Source organism: Natrix helvetica (genome assembly GCF_964273705.1).
Source record: "Natrix helvetica genome assembly, chromosome: 2".
Taxonomy (NCBI): domain Eukaryota; kingdom Metazoa; phylum Chordata; class Lepidosauria; order Squamata; family Natricidae; genus Natrix; species Natrix helvetica.
In genome coordinates this window covers 8,565,962-8,590,251 of record NC_138552.1, presented here as the reverse complement: position 1 = coordinate 8,590,251, position 24,290 = coordinate 8,565,962, and the positions used below count along the sequence as shown (strand labels likewise).

Here is a 24,290-nt window from a genome sequence, read left to right as displayed (position 1 = left end):
ATGCTATGAAGTCTCCAATTCACATTGCACACCAAGACAACTAGACACAAGAGTTTTTTCCCCGAACATCATCGTTCTTCTAAACAATTCCCTCACCACTGTCGAACTATTCACTAAGTCTGCATTACTATTACTATTAGTCTTCTCATTGTTCCTATCCCCCATCTCCTCCCACTTAGACCGCAGGACTCTAAATTTGTTGCTTGTACCCTTACGATTTATATTGATATTGTTTCCTGATTGCTTATTTGTACCCTATGGCTATCATTAAGTGCTGTGCCTTATGATTCTTGACGAATGTATCTTGTCTTTTTATGCACACTGAGTGCATATGCACCAGAGGCAAATTCCTTGTGTGTCCAATCACACTTGGCCAATAAAGAATATTCTATTCTATTCTATTCTATTCAGGAACTTGAACACAGTGTCACCTCTTTGAGTCCTGGACGTCTGATATGTCTGAATTGATCACCGTGTTTTAAAAACCCTTATGGTTCTTGGCCAAATATCTACTATTTGGAATCTGTCAAAATCAAGAATTCTGACTTGTTCGGTATGGTAACTGAACTGAACAAGTCAGTTACAAGAAAAATATCTATGAATCCATTTGCAGGATGAACCCCGCTAGGAAGAATTGAGTAGGGAACAAGTATGATTTTCATGCAATATGGAAGACATTCTATTTATTCTTGACTTCTCCAGACCACTCTCCTCCGTTCAATAGTTTCAATATGATTAACAATTAACTATAATAGTTCTAATAGTGGCGCAGTGGCCCAGAGGTGGAGCTCTCGCCTCACAATTAGGAGGCTGTGAGGTCGATCCTAGGTAGAGGCAGATAGTTCTGTCTCTGGGCACCCTGAGAATTTATCTGCTGAAAAAAAACCTCTGCATTGACAACAGGAAGGGCATCTGGCCAGTAAATAGCTCCATTCAGTTGCCCAGATTCCACTCCGCAAAGGATTATGGGACCGTTAAAAGACGATGATGAGTTCTAATAATTTTAATAATTCTTTTAAGCTAAGTTGATTTTTATAGCATTGTAGCTATATCATTAGGTTTTATCTTTAATAATCTAAGCCAGTGATGGCTAATCTCTTGTCATCGTATGCCGAAAGAGCACATGCGTGACAGTACACGAAAACATGCCCATGCACATAATGTAATGCGTGCGCAACATCCCCATGTGCCCCACCGACCTGCGCATGTGTGCGTGACACCCCCTCACCGCGCTCCCCCAGCCCTCACAGGCACATGTGACACTCCCCCCCACTCCGCAGCCCGTTTTGGGCCTAGCAGGCCTCCCTGAAGCCGCCTGGAACCAAAAAGGACTTCCACGCCTCTGCGCATGCACGCACCACTATCCCAGCCCTGTGCATGCATCTCCCACACGCCCCCTGCCCATGCGCAGCAGAAACATGAATATTAGGTGGCTGGTGGGAGGCGCGCATATGCGCAGTGGATCTAAGGTGGGCGATGTTTATGTGCCCGCAAAGACCTGTGGCAGACGTGACATAGGTTCGCCATCACGGATCAAAGCCCTTCAGAGTTACTGAGTAGTAAAATGGGAGGCTGATAAATCTTATGAATAAATAACACTTTATTGTCAGTCATGAGATACTTAACAGTTATTCTTCTGTGAACGAGTTTGACACAATAACATTTTACAGCACACAATAGGGTGATGGCCTAAGCCAGGGGTGTCCAAACTTGAGAACTTTAAGACTTGTGGACTTCAACTCCCAGAATTCCCCAGCCAGCATGGCTGGCTGGGGAATTCTGGGAGTTGAAGTCCACAAGTCTTAAAGTTCCCAAGTTTGGACACCCCTGGCCTAAGCCAATTGCTTGTATTAATCCCTGTGTTAAAATTTTTATTCAGCAAGACTTCAAAAGTCTATGACGTAGTCCCAGGAAGAAAAATAAATTTATATACAATATGGTATGTTCTGTTAAGGGAAGAAACCAGCAGGCACAAGAGCTACTATTCTTCCCTTTTTCCACGCGCCAGAAGGATTACACAAATGGTCTTTTGGTAGGCAAAGTCACTGAAAGTGCAGTCATATCCAGCTTTGTTGAAAATTCGGCCTCCAGGGCTTCCTGCAGAGGGGAAAAGAGCATCCTGTAAGATTTGTGTTGAAGGAAAGAGGTCAGGCCTGGAAGCCATCTTTTGGATTGGGCCTTCAGACCTGCCACACTGGGTGCGGTGGGAAATTGGGGAATCGTGTGGAGTGTGACAGTCAAAATAACATTCCTTTCTCAGAGAGTCAAGGACGTCTTGCCCTGCACCTGGAGTGGTGTGACTGGGAGGCATCTCCAGTTGGGACGGTGCCTGATTGGACCATGTGATGGACATGTGGGGGCTGGGCAGGGGCTTGGACTTTCGTTTGGGTGGGGAAAACCTGGAAACTTTCAGATTCGGGTTTTCCCTCATGTGCCGTGACATCTCTCCCCCCCTCTCTCCCTCCCCCCACTTCTCTCTTCCTCCCCCCACTTTTCTCTCTCCCCCCCTCTCTCCCTCTCCCCCCCCTCTATATATAAGGGAAGCATTTGGGCATACGAGGTGCTTTGACATAACAATCATTTCCTTGGCTCAGCTGATAAGGGAGGAGAGCCTGTGGCTTAGAGGTTAATATAACTGCCTAATATGTAAAAACAGCCCAGGTTCGAATCCCAGTAAGGATATGGCTAGCTGATGAGAGCTAAATAGTTTGAAATAGATCTATACTAGTCTCCCTTCATTTATTTATCAGCAAAAATGCTCTATCTATCTATCTATCTATCTATCTATCTATATATATATATATATATAATTTTCTGAGGTTTTCGCGGGTGTTTGTATGTACGTCTTTGGGTGTTCGGGTTTTCTCCCGCGTAGAATTGGAAGTATATTCACGACGTTTCGATGAAGTCTCATTCATCATCTTCAGGCTGCTGCTTCCGGCTTGGTGCTTCCAGGAGCAATGTGAGATCTCAGCCGGTTCCTCTTTTTAACTGCCAGTGGGGGTTTGTGCTGATTGGGTGGGAGCTTGGCTGCATTCTGATTGGGTGGAGGTGTATTCTGATTGGTAGGGGGTTTGGCTGTGCTCTGATTGGATGGGAGTTTGGCTGTGCTCTGATTGGATGGGGGCGTGTTCTGTTTGGGTGGGGGTCTGGTTGTGCTTGTGTTAGTCTGAGTTGCAGAGGGATTTGAGCTGGTGAGCTGCGTTACTGTTGTTTGGCTTCGCGTTTGTGGTCGTGCCACATCTCCGTGGTGGGCATCAGTTTGCTTCATGTACTAACATCCAACGGATTCCAAAGAAACAATATCACTAACCTAATCCAAAAAGAAAACCCCACTAAAATCCAAGACAGTGAACAAGAAAACGGCAAAGCCCTCCTCCCATACATAAAAGGCACCACAGACAGAATCAGCAAGATCCTCCACAAACACAACATCAAGACAGCATTCTACACAAACCGAAAAATATCCACCATCCTGAGAAACCCCAAAGACAAAATAGAGTTAGAAAATCAAGGAGTATATGAAATCCCATGCACCACCTGCCCCACCACATACATCGGACAAACCAACAGAAGAATAAAGGCACGCATTGAAGAACACAAAAACTCAGTCAGAAAGGAGGAACCAACTTCTTCCCTGGTCCAACACCTCAAAGCCACAGGACATGATATAGACTTTAAAAAGACCAGAACTATTGCCAAAATTGAACACTTTAACAACAGAATAATCAGAGAAGCTATTGAGATAGAAAAACGACCACACAGCATGAATAAACGAGATGATACCTCCCGCCTACCAGCCATTTGGAAACCCGCCCTCACTGACAAACGAGTCCCTAACACTAAGAATGATACCAGACCCACACTCACGAAAACCACACAGGATGTCACTATCACACATCCACGCAAAAAGCAAGCCCAAACCCACACCGATAATGACCACAAACCAGAAGCCCGACCACAAACCAGAAGCCAGACCACAGCTGCATTATTAGCCACTTTAAACCCCTCCAACCCATACATGAAGCAAACTGATGCCCACCACGGAGATGTGGCACGACCACAAACGCGAAGCCAAACAACAGTAACGCAGCTCACCAGCTCAAATCCCTCTGCAACTCAGACTAACACAAGCACAACCAGACCCCCACCCAAACAGAACACGCCCCCATCCAATCAGAGCACAGCCAAACTCCCATCCAATCAGAGCACAGCCAAACCCCCTACCAATCAGAATACACCTCCACCCAATCAGAATGCAGCCAAGCCCCCACCCAATCAGCACAAACCCCCACTGGCAGTTAAAAGGAGGAACCGGCTGAGATCTCACATTGCTCCTGGAAGCACCAAGCCGGAAGCAGCAGCCTGAAGATGATGAATGAGACTTCATCGAAACGTCATGAATATACTTCCAATTCTACGCGGGAGAAAACCCGAACAACCAAAGACGTGTGTGTGTGTGTGTGTGTGTGTGTGTGTGTGTGTGTGTGTATATATATATATATATATATATATATATATATATATATATATATATATATATATATATATATATATATATATATATATATATATATATATATATATATGCTGGTTTTGTTGAATTCGGGTCTTTTACCGTGTAAGGTTGAGATTAAATAAATAATAAATAAATAAATATTTATTTCTTAGCCGCACCCTCTCCCGAAGGACTCGGGGCGGCGTACAACGAAACATATGAAATAAATATGTGGACAAAACAAACATATAACAGAGACATATACCGAGACATACACAAGGAGGAGGTCGGCTGATGAATAAAAAACAATTAGAATACAGTGATTAAAAAACCCCTAAATAATTAAATATAATTAAAATACCCAATTAAAAACCCGTCAGGAGCGATATGGTTAGATCAAAGTTGAGCCAGGCCAGCTACTTGGAATAGGTGGGTCTTAAGCTTAATACGAAAGGAGCGGAGGTCAGAGGTATTCCTAATATCCGGAGGGAGGTCATTCCACAGGGCTGGGCCCGCCACAGAGAAGGCTCTACTCCTAGGCGCCGCCCCCCGACACTGTCTAGTGGACAGCACCTGGAGGAGGCCCTCTCTGTGCGAGCGGATTGGTCGCAGGGATGTATGGGGCAGAATACGATCCCGCAAGTAACTAGGTCCTGAGCCATGGAGCGCTTTAAAGATTGTTATCAAAACCTTGAAACGCACCCGATAGACCACAGGAAGCCAGTGCAGCTCGCGCAGGAACGGTGTCACATGGGAGTACCTAGTACTCCCCATAATTACCCGCGCGGCTGCGTTCTGGACCAACTGTAGCCTCCGGGTGCATTTCAAGGGAAGCCCCATGTAGAGAGCGTTACAGTAGTCCAAGCGAGACGTCACCAGCGCATGAGTGACTGTGCGTAAGGCGTCCCGGTCCAGTAGGGGGCGCAATTGGCGCACCAGGCGAACCTGGTGGAACGCCCCCCTTGCCACGGCTGTCACATGGTCATTGTCATTTTAAGCCCACAGCTTGAAGATGGCAGGTGTGATCCTGCCGAAACGTTGCAAAGACAATCTCAACCTTACAATGGGATAAGACCCTAATACAACAAAACCAGCATACCTACACCCGTGAAAATCTATGAAAACATATATATATATATATATATATATATATATATATATATATATATCAATGACTGTGTGTATATATTCTGTATATTCCAGCATAACTCTGGAATGCCTCGCGCACAGATGAGCTCTCTGGAAACAAATACTATGGGGATAAGACACCCCTAACACCCCTCAGTCTGTGTGTTCTGTTAAGATACAGCTTGCTGGGCCTTAAAATGGCTTCTACCGTACTGCCGTAAAATGGCTTCTACTGTACAGCGCAGTGGAGTTGCCATGGTAACAGCTTCACAGAACTCCACAAGAGGGCTCCTTCTGTTAAGGGGGAAAATCCAATATTAGAAATTACATTTGGTCCGGGATTATTTTTGAGGACAAATGTATGGATTAGGATAAATAAATATCCGGGCAACGCCGGGTTATCAACTTGTCTTTAATAAAATGGAACGTTGAGGAACGTCAAGTCTCGGAGTCTACTTTTGTTAGGGGTGTTACTTGGAACCTTGACAGAAAACAGTTCTTTCTTCAAAATGAAGAATACAGGTAGTCCTCGACTTACGAGCACAATGGAGCCCCAGATTTCTGTCATGTCAGAGTGCACACAGCGTGACTACTATTTTGAGCCAACCCAGAAGCGAAATACAGTACACAGAGGTTTTGTCTGTATATAAACAGTGGTTTATCTACAACTTATATAACCATACATACACATATCAGGCAAACACTAGGCAATCAATCAATCTTCAACTCTACAGGGAGAACTACAATGGAGAGAGACACACGAGGAGAGAAAGATTCACCCTCGCCTGGCCTCCCTTATATATACAGCTTCTTAAAGTGGCAGTAACACCACTGACTCATCCTCATGTCACCACCTCGGTTTACAGCCTTAAAAGCAGCTGGTCAGCTATTAAACCATCATTACCCTGACATGGCTGCTAAGCCAGATCGCCGCTAAATGACTTTTGCCCCATTTTACGACCTTTCTTGCCACCATTGTCAAGCGAATCACTGCAGTTTGTTCAGTTACTGACACCGTTGTTAAGTGAATCTGGTTTCCCCATTTGACGTTGCTGGTCGGAAGGTCGCAAAAGGGGATCACCCGACCACAGGACACTGCCGCCGTCATAAATATGAATCAGTGGCCAAGCGCCTGAATTTTGACCACGTGACCACGGGGAGGCTGCAACGGTTGTTACGTGTGAAAAAATACTTCAAGTTGAGTTAAAGTGCCATTGTCACTTTGAACGGTCACTAAATGAACCGTTGTAAGTCGAGGACTGTCTGTACTGCCTTGGACTAAACATGCCTGATTCCTTCAATGCCCTTCTATGTATCCCTTCTGCTAGACGGAAATTAGCACCCATGTTAGCCCTGATTTCAGATTAGTATTTATTTATGTTTGTATTTATTCCCATGTATTTATGTGTTTTAATCTGACTGTACACCGCCCCGAGTCCCTTTTGGGAGAGGGGGCGGTATAAAAGTTTGAAATAAAGTAAGTAAGTAAAGTAATGCCAAAGGAAAAGACCTACCAGCTCTCTCTTGGCTTCTTCAATTTTCACTCGAGCAAGAGAAGGACTCTGAAAAGAAGAGGAAGACATCGCAATAGCACTTAGGAGTTCTGACCTGGGCTTCCCCCAAAAGCACAAGGCAGAGTCCTGGTCCCAACACAACCCCTTTTATTAAACGAATGTGAATTCCTCTCATTCACATTCAGCAAAGGCTTGGCAAGCAGTTTTTCAAAGGAATATTTATGACCACAGACCTTATCTGTCTTGGGAAGCTGTCATGTAAATATTTTCCAAAGGAGGTGCTGTGCAAGGAAAGCTGGGCACAGTCTCTCATGGACAGATCTTCACACTCCTGAAATGAATCTAACGACCGAACGAATGAATTGCTCCCTGCAAAAGCCCCCTCCCCTTTTGCTCCTCTTGTATTCGCTATGGGAGGGGCCATTCACCTTCTACCTGTGGCTTTACTCCCAAGTCGACCCTGATTGCTGAGTTCTGTGCATGCGCACACTGGGAACAGGCTCCAGCTGTTCCTCTGCCTCACTGCTGTCTAGCTCTGTAGGCATGTGATCTCTGCTCGTCCGAGCCTTCCCCAGCCTCCAGGATTAGCCAATGTTCCTCCCCAACCTTCTCACTGTCCGGCTCTGCTGCCAGCTCTGATGTCCGCTGTCGGGCCACCACACTTAGACTTATATACTGCTTCACAGCGTTTTTACATCCCTCTCTAAGCGGTTCACAGAGTCAGCCTATTGCCCCCAATAATCTGGATCCTCATTTTACCCACCTCGGAAGGACGGGAGGCTGAGTCAACCTTGAGCTTGCTGAGATTCGAACTGCCAAATTGCAGGCAGCCGGCAGGCAGCAGAAGTAGCCTGCAGTACTGCACTCTAACCACTGCGCCACCACGGCTCATGACATAGCTGTAATTCCGCGCGCAGAATTCCCTCCAGACATCCAACATGCCACAGATAGGGCATCCCTCCCAAATATTCAATACGGGAGCTCCACTGCATAGCGTAAATACCCAACACTCTGGCACGGTGTTTCGAACTTTAAGGTATGTGAGCTTCAACTCCCAGAGTTCCCTAAGCAGGTGTACCGTGCCAGAATTCATAATACGGACATACCTTTCCTACTTAAAATGCTGACGTCCCTCCTTTTTCTGCTTCTGTATTCCCACTCTCCTTAAACCCAGTTCCCTTAGTGTCGTAATAGTGAACCTATGGCATGGGTGCCACAGGTGGCACACTGATCCCTCTCTGGGGACACGCAAGTCGCCGCCCCAGATCAGTTCCACCACGCATGCGTGCACACCTCCTGCCAGCCAGATGATTTCTGGGTCTCTGCCACGCATGGGCGGGTGTGTGTGGAGTGCATGGGGGAGACATGCGTGCATGCGAGGGGGTGGAGAGTGGGGGAGTGGGGTGCAGCGCCCCTCCCGCAGCCTCTTTTTGCGCCCAGGAGGCTGCAGGGAGGCCTGCTAGGCCCAAAATGGGGTGCGGGGGGTATCACACGGGCATGCGCAGACGGCGGGACATGTGAGGCGGTGTCGTGTGCATTGCATTATGGGTGCGGCAGTGGTGGGTTTCAAAAAAATGTAGAGCCTCTTCTGTAGGTGTGGCCTGCTTTGTGGGAGTGGCTTGCCGGCCATATGACCGGGTGGGAGTGGCTTGGCAGCCATGTGACTGGGTGGGCGTGGCCAACTTGTAAAATGTGGTGAAACTCACTTAACAACGCTCTTGCTTAGCAACCAAAATGTTGGCTCAGAAGCTCTGGCATTGAAGTGTGCAAGTCTTAAAGCTGTCAAGTTACAAGACCCTTGCACCTCTAACCCTTTAGAAAAAAAAAAAACAGGGGTGTTCAAACTTGACAGCTCTAAGACTTGTGGACTTCAACTCCCAGAATTCCTCCTCTCGCTCTTCATCTTGATGATGTGTGGACGGGCAGGGGGAGGGAGCTGGAACCGGTTCTAAACGGCACTGGAGATTTGTGGAACCTCTTCTATAGAAGAGCTTAGGACTGGCAGGAACCCACCCCTGGGGTGTGGGCACATGTGTGCTGTCGCTTGCATCAGCGTGCTTTTGACATGCGACAATAAAAAGGTTAGCCCTAGTACAGGGGTCTCCAAGCCCTGGACAGTGGACGGCACTGGGCCAAGGCATGCCAGAAACTGGTGGTCGCACAAACAAGCAAAGCCCCATCTGTGGGATGAAGGTCACACGTGAAACCACGCCCACTCTGGTCCTCTCCATGGAACCAGTGCCCCAAAGTTTGGGGGAGGCGCTCCCTTAGTCCATCCCCATCTCCTCTCTCTTCTGGCCTCACTTTTCAGGGTCCATAAAATGGGTGCTTGACACCGGCCTACAAAATACAAGCTTAGGAAGAAGGGGAACTAGGGAGGGAGGGAGGGAGAGAGGAAGGAAGGAGAGAGGGGAGAAGGAAGAAAAAAGAATGAGAGTAGGGAAAGAAGGAAGAAAGAGGAGGGAGGGAAAGAAATAAGGAAGAGGAGGGAGGGAAAAATGAATGAAGAAGAGAAAAAGGAAGGGAAAAAGGAAGAAGAGAAAAAGGAAGGAAGAAAGGAAGGAAGAAAGGAAGGAAAAAATGAATGAAGAAGAGAAAAAGGAAGGAAGGAAGGGAAAAAGGAAGGAAGAACAGAAAAAGGGAGGAAGGGAGGGAATTACCGGTGTGAGATCCAGATAAGATTCTATTTTCTTCTTCAAAGGAGCTGACTGGTTCTTCATATCTGCCAGTTTCTGTGGAAATAATTATTTTATTTTATTTTGGGTTTTTCCTGCTTTGTTTCATTTCATTTGTATGATAGGTAAGTCTTCACCGCAGGACCACAATTGAGCCCTAAAGCTTTTATCGCTTAGGGAACAAATTGGTCAAGTGGGCTTTCTGCCCTATTCTATGACTCTTCTTGCCATCTTTCTTCACCCTGCCGTTCTTAAGCTCGTCACACTGTTTGTGAAGCGAACCTGCGTTCCCCACCGATTCTGCTTGTGAGGTCGCAAAAGGGCAGCAACACGACAGATGTTGCAAATTAGAAAACCTCTGCATTCTGTTTGGCTTTTTTTCCTCCCCCCCCCCTTTTTTTCCTTTTCTCCTTCACTCGCTTTTTCTCTTTCTCTTCTGTCTGTTTCTGTGTGTTTCTCTCTCCCCCTCCCTCTCTCTTTCCTCTCCCTCCCTCCTTCACTCTTTTTTCTTTCTCTTCTCTCTTTCTGTGTCTCTCTCTCCTTCTCACCCATCCTCTCCCTCTCCTTTTTTCTCCCTCCCTCTCTTTTCTCTCTCTCCCTCCCTCCTTCACTCTTTTTTCTTTCTCTTCTATTTCTCTGTGTTTCTCTCTGCCTCCCTCTCTTTTCTCTCTCTCCCTTCCTCCTTCACTCTTTTCTTTCTCTCCTGTTTCCCTCTCCTTCTCTTCCTTCCTCCTTCATTCTTTTTTCTTTCTCTTGTTTCTCTCTCCTTCCCTCCTTTTCTTTCTCTCCTTTACTCTCCCTCCCTTCCTCCTTCCCTCTTTTCTTTCTCTCCTGTTTCCCTCTCCTTCTCTTCCTTCCTCCTTCATTCTTTTTTCTTTCTCTTCTGTTTCTCTCTCCTTCCCTCCTTTTCTTTCTCTCCTTTTCTCTTCCTCCCTTCCTCCTTCACTCTTTTCTTTCTCTCCTGTTTCCCTCTCCTTCTCTCCTTTTCTCCCTCCCTCCTTCATTCTTTTTTCTTCCTCTTCTGTTTCTCTCTCCCTCCCTCCTTTTCTCTCCCTCCCTTTTCTCTCTCCCCTCCCTCCTTCACTCTTTTTTATTCTCTTCTGTTTCTGCTTCCCTCTCTCCCTTTCCCTCCCCCTCTCTCCCTCCCTCCTTCACTCTTTTTTTCTTTCTCTTGTCTCTGTCTCTCCCTCTTTCCCTCCCCCTTTCCCCCTCCCTCCTTTTCTCTCCCTTTTCTCTCTCTCCCCCTCCCTTTTCTCTCTCCCTCCCTCCGTTTTCCTCTCCCTTCCTCTTCCTCCCTCTCTCCCTCCCTCTCTTTTCACTGCAGGCATTTGGACATCAGATGCTGGAATCCTGAACATTTTTAGAGAGGCATTTAACATTTTTAGAGAGGCATTTAAGAGCTTAATCCCAGCAGATCCCAGCTCCACGGTTGCTGAGTTATCATTTCCTCCAGCTGCCCAGGTTAAATATCAGGCAGCTGGTGTCTGGTACTGTAACATCCACGGCATCCCACACACCTCTGAAAGGGCCACCAGTGATTCATGGGTGAGGGAAGCATCCAGCCCACTCGCAGACAGCTGGTCCTGCAGGGAGAGAAGAAGCAGATCCGTATGAGCCCACTCTGTTCCTTGATGTTTAGAGCTGAAGAAGCTTCTTGGATGAGAGGCGAAACATCTTCAAAGAAAAACCAGAAAGTCCAGTTGTCTCTTGAAAAAAAGCACCTTTGGGACAACCACGACCAGGATGACTGAGAATCTCTACAGACATTTAGAAATGTAAGTCAATGTTTATTTACATCGCTGAAAAATTATAATAAGATAATGCCTCTTCCCAATCGAGTTCATTCAGCAAATTCTAGTGAAAAAATATGAGTCAAATCCCTGCTGCCAACGTAAAGCTCACGAAATTTTCCAAGGCACCTGAGGGTAGGACAAGAAGCAATGAGTGGAAACTAATGAAGGAGAGAAGCAACTTAGAACTGAGGAGAAACTTCCTGACAGTCAAAACAATGAATCAGTGGAACGGAATTGCCTCCGGAAGTTGTGAATGCCCCAACACTGGAAGTCTTTAAGAAGATGTTGGATAGCCATTTGTCTGAAGTGATGCAGGGTTTTCTGCCTAGGCAGGGGGTTGGACTAGAAGACCTCCAAGGTCCCTTCCAACTCTGCTATTGTATTGTATTGTAAATGTACTTAGAGAGTCGCTCTCATCCATGTCTCTACGATCATGAATGAGTCAGAATCACCTGAACCGTCAGAATCATCTAAAGCAGTGATGGCGAATCTATGGCACGCATGCCACAAGTGGTACAAGTGGAGACATTTGTTAGGGCACGCGAGGCGTTACCCTGTAAGCTCCAGCTGACTTCAGCCTTCATTTTCTGCTGGTTTTTTTGTCCTCCGGAGGCCTCCCTGAAGCCTCCGGAGGGCAAAAACAACCCAACGCGCAAACCGGAAGTTCGGGAACGTACTTTCAGTTTGCGTGTTGGGCCGTTTTTCACCCTCTGGAGGGAGAAAAACGGCTCTACAGGCAAACAGGAAGTCCATACCCGAACATCTGGGTTGCCCGTAAGGGTGTTTTTCGCCTCCGGAGGCTTCAGGGGGTGAAGTCCAAAGCAATACGGCCTAAAAAGTATTTTTACTATAAGCTTCTACTTTTTTCCTTCAAAATCCAAGCAAGCAAAAATATCATTTGTTCTCCATTTCTCCTCTTTTCAGATCCCCTTTAAACAGGCGCTCCCAGATTTCAGACGGCGGGACTGGGGACCTGCAGGAACGTAAACCATACTTTTTAAATAAAATAAAAATAAATTCTTTCTTTGAGTCCCCACCCCCACCCAAAATCAATTTTCATTCCTAGAGAAATCTGAGCCGTCTCGTCTGACTTACCTTGGCGGATCTAATTTCACATTTGATATCTTCTGATTTTTTCATTAGGAACTCCATCGTCTGCATTCGGCGATCAGCTGTTTTTTTTTCCTCTATCAGAAATTTTTCGGTTTTCAGGACATCCCTGCAAAGTAGCAACAGAAGAGAGAGCATTTGTAGCTCCGGGTTGAAGTGTGGAGCCCTTGGTAGTTTTCTTGCAGATGTTTCATTACCCAGCTAAGTAACAACATCAGTGCTACCGTAAAAATGAGTGGGGTTTGTGAGGAGGAGGAGAACTGTGGGATCCTTGCTGCCCTCTGAGCTTGTTTTCTTGCAGACATTTCATTACCCAACTAGGTGATATCATCAGTGCTAGAAGGGAGTGAGGTATGCAGGGAGAAGGAGGAGGAGGAGAACTGTGGGGTCCTTGGTGCTCTCTGAGCCTGGTAGTTTTCTTACAGATGTTTCATTCCCCAACTAGGGAACATCATCAGTGCTAGAAGGGAGTGGGGTTCGCAGGGAAGAGGAGGGGGGATGAGGAGGAAGGTGACAACTGTGGGGTCCTGGGTGCTCTCTGAGCTTGTTTTTCTTGCAGACATCCCCCTACCCAACTAGGTGATATCATCAGTGCTAGAAGGGAGTGAGATTCACAGGGGGGAGGAGGACTGTGGGGTCCTGGGTGCTCTCTGAGATTGGCTGTTTTCTTACAGACTTTTCTTAACCCAACTAGGTAACATCATCAGTGCTAGAAGGGAAAGAGGTTTGCAGAGAGGAGGAGGAGGAGGAGGAAGAGGAGGACTGTGCGGTCTTTGGTGCTCTCTAAGCTTAGTTGTTTTCTTGCAGACGTTTCATTACCCAACTAGGTAACATCACCAAGATTGCTAGCGCTGGCAACCAGTCCTGGGGGCTTTCAAAACCAGGATCCTCTGTCTGTTTCCTGAACTACCACCGTATTATCTCCTCTGTTTGGTTCTGCTTCTAAGCCAACCTAGCAGTTCGAAAGCATGTAAAAAGGCAAGGAGAAAAAATGGAACCAATAGGAAGGTAACAGTATTCTGTGCCCCTTTGGCGTTTAGTCATGCCGTCCACATGACCACGGAGACGCCTTCCAACAACACTGGCTCTTCGGCTTTGAAATGGAGAGGAGCACCACCCCCTAGAGCAGGGGTGTCCAAACTTGGGAACTTTAAGACTTGTGGACTTCAACTCCCAGAATTCCCCAGCCAGCAGAGATGGCTGGGGAATTCTGGGAGTTGAAGTCCACAAGTCTTAAAGTTCCCAAGTTTGGACACCCCTGCCCTAGAGTCAGGAACGACTAGCACAGGGGTTAGCCACCTGTGGCTCAGGAGCCACACGTGGCTCTTTCATCCCACTGCTGCAGCTCCCTGTTGCCGGTTGGCTCCACAATTGATAGGGTTAGGATTAGGGCTTTTGGTTAGGACGTAAAAGAATACCGTGCTAGGAGGAGACTCTATGGTGGGGGAACCAGACTTTCAGTCAGCTCCAGAATTGAACGGGGGGGGGGGGGGGGGCTTTCTGTTAGGACCTTTGTGGCTCTTTGAGTGTTAAGGTTAAGGTTTCTGACCCCTGGACTAGCACATACCATATTTCTTGGAGTATAAGACGCACCTTTTTCCCTCAAAAGAGAGGCTGAAAATATGTGTGTGTCTTATATACTGAATACAGCATTTTTTTGCCTCCTGAAACTCCACCCCCTTCACCAAAATGACCGTGCATAGCCTTTAGGCGGCTTCCAGAGAGCTCCTGGGGGCTGGGGAGGGCAGAAATGAGCAAGAAATGGGCCATTTTTTGCTCAATTTTGCCCCCCCCCAAGCCCCCAGGAACACTCTACAAACCTCCTGAGGGCTATTCATGTCCTTTGGGGGGGAACGAGTCCATTTTCACGAAAAACGGACCAATTTTGGGAGTGCAAAACTTTTTTTAAAAAAAATTGCCCCTTCAAAAACCTTGGTGCGTCTTATACTCCGGTGCATCTTATACTCCAAAAAATACGGTATGTGCGAGAGGAACCTTTCCCTTTGATTCTGTAATGCCATCTGAATCACTAGAACCCAGAATGCATACTTGGCATACATTTGGAAATCAAAAGAGACAGCATGCCATTTCATTATGACAGATTCAGGTCAATGTGTGTGTATGTGTATATATATTTATTTATATTTATACAATGTGTGCGTTTATATTTAAAAAGTGTAAGTCGAGCCAGCTGACTAGCTGAAACTCTGCAAAAAAAATTTGGGAGCAAAGAAGGGAGGTGAGGTGAGGAAAAACGAAGGGCAAGAGTGCTTACTCCTGAAGTCGTTTCTCCATCACAAGCGCTGATGTGAGCTTTCTTCTCAGGGTGCTGAGTTCCAGTTCAAGTTCTTTGCTTTTGGATTGTGCTCCGGACAGGTCAGAAGTCAAATCGTTGATGGCAGGAATAAAACTAAAGACAAAAAGCCCAGGATTGGTGGTATTTTGTTTACACCGAGAGCTGTCATAGAATTTAGCAATTGGTCACTATGAAATTCTGAGGGAGTCTAATAAATAAATAAACAGGTAGATTTAAAACAAATTGGAATTTTTATTACAAACTTTGATATTCTCATCTTATTCATGGGCTTAGCATTTAAAAGACTAATATGTACCCCACAAAAAAAATAAAATGTGATAAAGTTGAACCATCCATCTTTTCCCCTATTTTCTTTATTTCTTAAAGTATAAGCTACCATTTTGAGAAAGAGAATCTCTAAATGGAAACAGATGAATAAATCAATAAATCTGTACTAGATTCTACCAAAGTTATTTCAGCCTCGAAGTTGAAATAATAAACAAATGCTGTACCAGAGGTTATCTAAATTTCAATCAAATTTTAAAGCTAGAACTGTAGATTTCCAACTGTTCTACAAACCAGGGTAAAAAATATTCTGTTCTATAGAGGGGCATAGGCATGCAGGCAGATAGAGAGAGATGGATAGAGATAAATAGATGTTAGAAATAGACAGATAGGCAGGCAGCTAGAAATGGATAGATATAAATACACTATATTGCCAAAAGTATTTGCTCCCCCATCCAAATAATCAGAATCAGGTGTTCCAATCACTTCCATGGCCACAGGTGTATAAAACCAAGTCCCTAGGCATGCAGGCTGTTTTTACAAACATTGGTGAAAGAATAGGTCGCTCTCAGGAGCTCAGTGAATTCCAGCGTGGAACTGTGCTAGGATGCCACCTGTGCAACAAATCCAGTCGTGAAATTTCCTCACTCCTAAATATTCCACAGTCAACTGTCAGCTGTATTATAAGAATGTGGAAGTGCTTGGGAATGGCAGCAACTCAGCCACGAAGTGGGAGGCCACGTAAACTCGTCCAACATTAGTGTGTGACCTCACAAATGCGCTTCTGGAAGAATGGTCGAAAATTCCCATCAACACACTCCTCAACCTTGTGGAGAGCCTTCCCAGAAGAGTTGATGCTGTTATAGCTGCCAAGGGTGGACCGATGTCATATTGATCCCTATGGATTAGGAATGGGATGTCCCTTACAGTAAATTCAGATGCGAGTAAAGGCAGGTGAGCAAATACTTTTGGCAATATAGTGTAGTTCTCAACTTATGACTAGCGGTGTAGATGAGATAGATAGATAGATAGATAGATAGATAGATAGATAGATAGATAGATAGATAGATAGATAGATAGATAGATAGATGATAGATAGATAGAGATGAGACAGATAAGATAGATAGATGATAGATAGATGTTAGATATGATAGATAGAGATGGAAGATAGATACTACATAGAGAGATGAGAGAGAGGGATGATAGATAGATGATAGATATGACATAAGATAGATAAATAGATAGATAGATAGATAGATAGATAGATAGATAGATAGATAGATAGATAGATAGATAGATATGATACAGATGGATGATAGATGCTACATAGAGATGAGAGAGAGGGATGATATATGATAGATATGACAGATAAGGTAGATAGATATGATAGATAGAGATGGATGATAGATAGATGCTACATAGAGGGAGAGAGATGAGAGAGGGATGATAGTTAGATAGATAGAGATATGACAGATATGATAGATAGGTAGGTAGGTAGGTGGGTGGATAGATGATGGATAGATACCATAGATGGATGGATTGTAGATGGATGGGTGGGTGGGTAGACAGATAAATAGATGGAGGGACGGAGGGATGGAGGAAGGAAGGAAGGAAGGAAGGAAGGAAGCACTGTTTCAATTTTCCCCAACTTTTCTCTAAAAAAAACTACTAGTGATCATGAAATGCCTCTCCTTCCTCCCTCGAAGTTGGCACGACAGCGTCCAGAAATTTTTTCGGGGGAGAGTTCCAGCACCTGGCAAGAGACGTGTCCTTTGTTTCCAGAGCCAAGGCGATGTCCACAAGGTGATTTAGGTAGCTCGTACTGGCTTTGGAGAGGCTGCTAAGGGAAAGATTCAGACCCTCCATTAACAGTTCCTGCAGGAAGAGGCCTGGGGAAACAAAGGTAAGATAGCTTGTGTTTTAAGGAAACCTTAGGGCCATGATGGCAAAACAATGGCAGGTATTCCTCTCGGCGGGCACACCAACCGTCGCCCCAGCCGAGCTCCATCGTACATGTGTGTGTGCCTCCCGCCAGCCAGCTGGTCTTTGGGTCTCTACTGTGCATGCATGAGTGGGTGGCGGGGCACATACCGGGTATGTGTGCGCACATGAATGGGGGCGGGGCACATGCACGGGGGAGGTGCTTGCATTGCATTTTGGGGCTTTGCACAGCGCCCCCACGGCCCATTTTGACTTCCAGGTTGATGCAGGAGGGCCCTCCACGCCCCTGGAAGCAAAAAATAGGCGCGCGGAGGGGGAAGCACAGGGGGTTGTGTGTGCATGTGCGGGGAGTTTGCACGCACATGAGCAGGGGGTGGGGCGCACAGAGGGGTCACGCACATTGCATTATGGGTGTGGGCACATGCATGCCCTTTCAGCACGCGATGACAAAAAGGTTAGCCATCCCTGCTTTAGGGCATAAGCATGGTCGGCCTGAGGCTGACACAATTACTCCAATCTACCATATTTTTCGGAGTATAAGATGCACCAAGATTTTGAAGAGGCAAATTTTTTAAAAAAACGTTTTTGCACTCTGCAGACTCTCCAGAAATGGCCTGTTTCCCACGAAAATAGGCCCATTTTTTGTCAAAAAAAAGGGACATGCATAGCCTTTAGGAGGCTTGTAGAGTGCTCCTGGGGGCTGGGAGCTCCTGGGGGCTGGGAGGGGGGCAAAAATGAGCAAAAAACAGGCCATTTTTCGTTCATTTCTGCCCTCCGCAGCCCCCATGAGCCCTCTGGAAGCCTCCTAAAGGCTATGCACGGCCATTTGGTGAAGGGGGCAGGGTTTCAGGAGGCCAAAAATGCTGTATTCAGTGTATGACAGACCCAGATTTTCACCCTCTTTTGGGGGGGAGGTGCGTCTTATACTTGGAAAATATGGTAATTAGAGAACCAGTTGGATGTAGGACAGATAGTCCCGTTTTACAGCCATAATGGAGCCCAGAATTTCTGTGACTGAGCAAGACAGTGGTTACGCGAGTTTTTTGCCCCATTTTAGGACCTTTCTTGCCACAGTTGTTAAGTGAAGATTTGCAGTTGTTATGCTAGTAACATGGTTGTTCAGTGAATCGGACTTCCTCACTGGCTTCGCTTGTCAGTAGGTTGCAAAAGGGGATCCCTTAAACCCCCCCTCCCCCATTGCAGCTGTCATAAAAATGAGTTGCCAAGCATCTAAATGTTGATCATGTGACCATGGGGATGCTGCAATGGAGATAAATGACTTTTCTCAGTTGAGCACTACCTGACTCTCTAACAAAATGAAATTCAATGTAGAGAAAAGTAAAGTCTTAGGCATGAGAAACCGAAAGTAGACATGTAAACTGGGTGAAACCAGGCTTATTTTTACTTTTTTTTTTGTAAAAGGTTTTTTTATTTTTCCTTTCAAATTCATTCTTAGATATACATTCTTATAATTGTTATTTAACATATGTCAATTCATATCATTTTTCCGCCTGTATATTTACATTTTGATATTTTCTTATTTCCCCTCCCCCTATATTAATCATGTCTCGTCTGAGATACTTATTTCATGTTTTGTTCCTTTTTCTTTCTATTTATATCTTTTTTCAAGCCACTCGTAAAATCGCCCCATGTCCTGTAGTACACTGATTCCTCCTTGTTCTTTATTCTCAATGTCAACCTATTCATTTCTGCACAGTCTAATATCTTCTTTATTACCTCCCCTTCCGATGGGATTTTGTTTGCTGGGTGAAACCAGGCTTAATAGCAGTAACTGTGAGAAGGATCTTGGAGACTTAGTGGACAACCAACTAAATATGAGCCAAGAATTTGTGGCGGCATCCAAAAAAGCCAATGCAATCCTAAATTGCATTAACAGAGGGACTCAATTAAGATCAAGTGAGGTACTAATACCACTCTATAAAGCCTTAGTAAGACCACACCTAGAATACTGCATCCAGTTTTGGTCACCACATTATAAAAAAGATGTTGAGACTCTAGAAAGAGTGCAGAGAAGAGCAACCAAGATGATGAGGGGACTGGGGGCTAAAACATACGAAGGACGGTTGCAGGAACTGGGCATGGCTAGTCTAGAGAAGAGAAGGACTAGGGGAACATGATCGCAATTTTCCAATATTTGAGGGGCTGCTACAGAGAGGAGGGGGTCAAGCTATTTTCCAAAGCCCCTGAAGGCCAGACAAGGAATAATGGATGGAAACTGACCAAGAAGAGATTCAACCTAGAAATAAGGAGGAATTTTCTGTCTGTGAGAACAATCAACCCATGGAACAGAAGTTGCATTCAGAAGTTATGGGAGCTTCATCACTGGAGACTTTCAAGAGACTCGACTGCCATCTGTCAGAAATGGTGTAGGGTCTCCTGCTTGGGCGGGGAGTTGAACTAGAAGACCTCCAAGGTCCCTTCCAACTCTGTGTTAAACCTGTAGTTAAAGCACTAGTCTAGAAACCAGGCGACTGTGAGTTCTAGTCCCACCTTAGGCATGGAAGTTGGCTAGATAGTTACCTCACAGGAAAGTTGTAGTGGGGAAAATAGGATGCGGAAGGAATATTAGGCATGTCCACCCTTTCTAAAAATATTGTTACTTATCAAAACAATAAAGGCAGGGAATAAATTAATCTCACCATCGGACTCATACTCCACTGCTTTCTGCTTCATATCTTCAATTAACAAGTTGACGTCCCCATCTCTGGACTCATTGCATTCGGCCAGCTCAGACAAAATATCCACTGTCCGTGTGTTCACCTCGAAAAGAGGAATCGTCTGCTCCCCAAAAATATTCTTCAACCATGAAGTGACCTGTTACAGAATGAAAAGAATGACGGATTTTCTCCTCCATTTTACTTCCGGGTGACGAACCCATTTCAAAAGGTGAGTAGGCGTGACTGTAATATTTTAGAATTTTTATCAATGTATTTTTTTTTGAAAAGTGTTTTTTATTCGACATTTTCCAAACATGAAAATCACAATTACACTTTCACAGCTTTCTGTTACCAGTATTTCTTTTTTTCTGATTTCAGGTTTTCCATTTTCCATTCGATTATCCTATACCAGGGGTGTCCAAACTTGGGAACTTTAAGACTTGTGGACTTCAACTCCCAGAAGTCCACAAGTCTTAAAGTTCCCAAGTTTGGACACCCCTGTCCTATACATATTCTTCGTTGTTTCATACTTTCTCATTTTTACAATATATACATCTATATAGAATATTTCCATCTCTATTGCTTTCTAAGTATATGCCATCTCTTTTCATTGTGTTTGCTATGTGTTCCTTATGCATTGATTTTACATCTCTTTTCAAGCCAGTTGTACCACCTGTTCCGTATCTTGTAGTATTCTGTTTCCTCTCTATCTCTTAGTTCCATTGTTAGTTTGTCCATTTCTGAACATTCTAGCATCTTTTTTAATGATCTCTGCATTTGAGGGAATGGTTGTTTGTTTCCAACTTTGGGCAAATGAGATTCTGGCAGCAATAATTAAACGAAGAGTTATATATTGGATATCCTTACTAATATTTTTTAAAATTATTCCTAGAAGAAGCAGCTCAGGGTTCATGTCAATTTTTTGTTCTATTATTTCTTCTAACCATTTCTGAATTTTTGCCCAGAATTCTTTGGCTTTCGGACATGTCCACCACATATGATAGAACAGTGATGGCGAACCTTTTTTGGCTTGCGTGCCATAAGTGGGGGGGAGCGCAGGGGGGTCATGTGCGGGCGTGCCGCACCCATAATGCAATGCGTGACCCCCCAGTGCACATGTGCGCACTACAGGCGCGACCCCCCATTTTTTGCATGCTTTTTTTGCCCACCCCAGGTTCCAAAGGCTTTATAGGAGTCTGGGGAGGGCGAAAACAGCCTCCCCTGCCCCCCCCCCCCCCCCGAGGCTTCAGGGACCTTCAGGATGCTTCTCTGAAGCCTCCAGAGCAGTCAAAATGAACCTCCGAGCAAACCAGAAGTCCATTCCCGATCTTCCGGTTTGCCCGTAGGGCCGTTTTTTTGCGCTCCAGAGGCTTCAGGGAAGCTCATTTATTATTTTATTTTATTTTATTATTCACACTTATAGACCGCCCCCTCTCCCGGAGAGGACTCATGAAGCCTCTGGAGGGCCTCTGGGGGGGGGGACTCTTTTCGTCCTCCCCAGGTTCCTATAAAGGCTCTGGAGCCTGGGGAGGGCGAAAAATGGCTTTAAAAAAGGATGAACTCAGCTGGCCGGTGCGCACATGTGCGCTGGCCAGCTGACAGGGCAGCGCCTCAGGTGCCCTGACAAATGGCTCTGCATGCCACCTGTGGCACCCGTGCCATAGGTTCGCCATCACTGTGATAGAAGATACATATTAATGTATTTACTTACATCCCGCCTTTATTTTTTTATAAATAATTCAAGGCACCAAACATACATAATACTCCCTCTTCCTTCTCTTTTCCCCCACAACAACAACTTTGTGAGGGTGGATTGAGCAGATACAAGAGTAACTGGCCTAAAGTCACCCAGTTTTCATGCCTAAGGTTGGACTAGAACTCACAGTCTCCTTATAGTTGGCTCAAAGTCACCCAGCCGGCTTTTAGAATAATAGAATTGGAAGGGACCTTGTAGGTCTTCTAGTTCCAACCTAGGCAGGAAACCCTGTACCACTTCAGACAAATGGTTATCCAACATCTTAAACACTTCCAGTGTTGGAGCATTCACAACTTCTGGAGGCAAGCTGTTCCACTGATTAATTGTTCTCACTGTCAGGAAATTTCTCCTCACTTCTAAGTTGCTTCTCTCCTTGATTAGTTTCCACCCATTGCTTCTTTCCTGCCCTCAGGTGCTTTGGAGAATAGCTTGACCCCTCTTCTTTGGGGCAACCCTTGAGATATTGGAACACTGCTATCATGTCTCCCCTAGTCCTTCTTTTCATCAGCCTAGATATATCCAATTCCATCAATCGTTCTTTCATGCCTAAAGTGGGACTAGAACTTAATCTCCTAGTGATCGGCCCAAAGTCACCCAGTTAGTTTTTCATGCCTAGAGGAGGACTAGAATTCACAGTCTCCTAGTGATTGCTCAAAGTCACCCAGTTAGTTTTCATGCCTAAGGTGGGACTAGAACCCTGTCTCCTAGTGATCGGCCATAAGTCACCCAGCTAGTTTTTCATGCTTAAGAGGTAGGGGTGAAATTTTGAGTAGTTCAGAGAACCGGCAAATACCACCTCTGGCTGGCCCCAGAATAGGATGGGAATGGAGATTTTGCAGGGAATAGGAATTTTGCAGTATCCTTCCCCTGCCACACCCACCAAGCCACGCCCACAGAACCGGTAGTAAAAAAATTGAATTTCACCACTGCTAAGGGGGACTAGAATTCACAGTCTCCTGACAATTGCTGAAAGTCACCCAGTTAGTTTTCATGCCTAAGGTGGGACTAGAACTCCCTGTCTCCTAGTGATTGTCCCAAAGTCACCCAGTCGGCCTTCTTGCCTATGGCGCGACTAGAACTCACAGCTCCTGGTGATTCGCCAAAGTCATCTAGCTGGTTTTCATGCCTAAAGTGAGACTAGAATTCCCTGTCTCCTGGTGATTGGCCCAAAGTCACCCATCCTAATAATAAGGGAGAACACAGAGATCGCTCCTCTAACAAATATCAAACTTTTATTCTAGAAACTCACAAATCGTATATAAAAGCTTTGAGCCTGGCAGAATATCATTTGCTAAATATTGTCATTTGTTATCCTGGAGCTGCAGAATCAAAGAGGCTTTAAGTTGGCTTTAAGCCCAAACTAGGAAACACAAAACATAGGGGAACGCGCCTTTTCGGGAAAATCTTTCAAATCCTTGTAATTTTTTATTCTTTCATATATATACACACACACACACACACACACACACACACACACATACATGTATGCAAATATGCATACACACACATATATATGTATACATATACATGTACATATACATATAAATATACATACATACACACATACACATACACACACACATACACACACACACATATCCCCGAATGATCCCAACCTCGCTCACCTTCGTTATCTTTTCCTCCATTCTGGTTCGCTTCTCCCTGCGGTGCAAACTTCCCGCTTCCCCGTTTCTGGGTCGCTGACCAATGACGTCATCGGAAGCAGGGGTTCTTGGGAGTTGTAGGCCGGCAGTTGTTCTACTTTCCCCTGCAGCCTGAACTAACCCCTTGCAAGGAAAAGAAAGAGCGTGTCGTCTTTTTTGTCCTTTTAAGGTCAAGGGTCTGGCGTGGAATAGAAGGTGGAAAGGAAGGAGGAGGGGGGAAATAGTGGAACTGAGAGGGGTATGCTTTAAAAGTTACTTTGAGCCAGGTGGACGCCTCCCCCTGCCCTTGATCGAGTTAAATTTATTATTAAGGAGAAATTTTCTTGTCTGTCGGTGAGAACAGTTTAACAGATTAACGAAGTTGGAAGGGACCTTGTAGGTCTAGTCCAAACCTCCCCTGCCCAAGCAGGAGACCCTACGCCATTTTTTCTCAACCTTGGTGACTTTTAAGTCCTGTGGACTTCAACTTCCAGAGACCCCCAGCCAGCACAGCTGGCTGGGGAATTCTGGGAGTTGAAGTCCACAGGACTTAAAAGTCATTAAGGTTGAGAAACACTGCCCTACACCATTCCTGACAGATGGCAGCCCAGTCTCTTCTTGAAAGCTTCCAGTGATGAAGCTCCCACAACTTCCGAAGGCAACTTCTGTTCCATTGATTGAGTGCTCTCACTGTAGAAAATTTCTCCTTATTTCTAGGCTGAATCTCACCTTGGTCAGTTTCCACCCATTATTCCTTGTCTGGCCTTCAGATTGGAAAACAGGTTGACCCCCATCCTCTCTGTGGCAGCCCCTCAAATATTGCAATACTGTTATCCTGTCTCCCCTGATCCTTTTCTTCACTAGACTAGCCATGTCCAATTCCTGCAACCTTTCATCGTATGTTTTAGCCTCCAGTCCCTTCATCATCTTGGTTGTTGTTCTCTGCTTTTTCCACTATCTCAACGTCATTTAT

General features: G+C 45.4%; 1 protein-coding gene across 1 annotated transcript; it reads right to left on the bottom strand.

Moving 5' to 3' along the window:
- Nucleotides 1–1,777: 1,777 nt before the first annotated feature.
- HAUS1 (HAUS augmin like complex subunit 1) lies at nt 1,778–23,456 on the bottom strand. Its single transcript, XM_081942574.1, has 9 exons — nt 23,300–23,456; nt 19,901–20,075; nt 17,053–17,188; nt 14,994–15,128; nt 12,704–12,827; nt 11,333–11,398; nt 9,801–9,872; nt 7,141–7,188; nt 1,778–2,097 (listed from the first exon to the last, which is right to left on the bottom strand). The coding sequence occupies exons 1-9, from the start codon at nt 23,318–23,320 to the stop codon at nt 2,014–2,016; spliced, it is 861 nt and encodes a 286-aa protein (XP_081798700.1). The 5' UTR covers nt 23,321–23,456; the 3' UTR covers nt 1,778–2,013.
- Nucleotides 23,457–24,290: the final 834 nt, after the last annotated feature.

Coding starts and splice junctions, on each gene's coding strand:
- HAUS1 (XM_081942574.1), bottom strand. CDS start 23,320: ATGGAGGAAAAGATAACGAAG. Junction 15,129..17,052: donor AAGGACACGTCTCTTGCCAG/GTGCTGGAACTC, acceptor TTTTGTCTTTAG/TTTTATTCCTGCCATCAACG. Junction 12,828..14,993: donor ATGGAGAAACGACTTCAGGA/GTAAGCACTCTT, acceptor GCTACTTTGCAG/GGATGTCCTGAAAACCGAAA.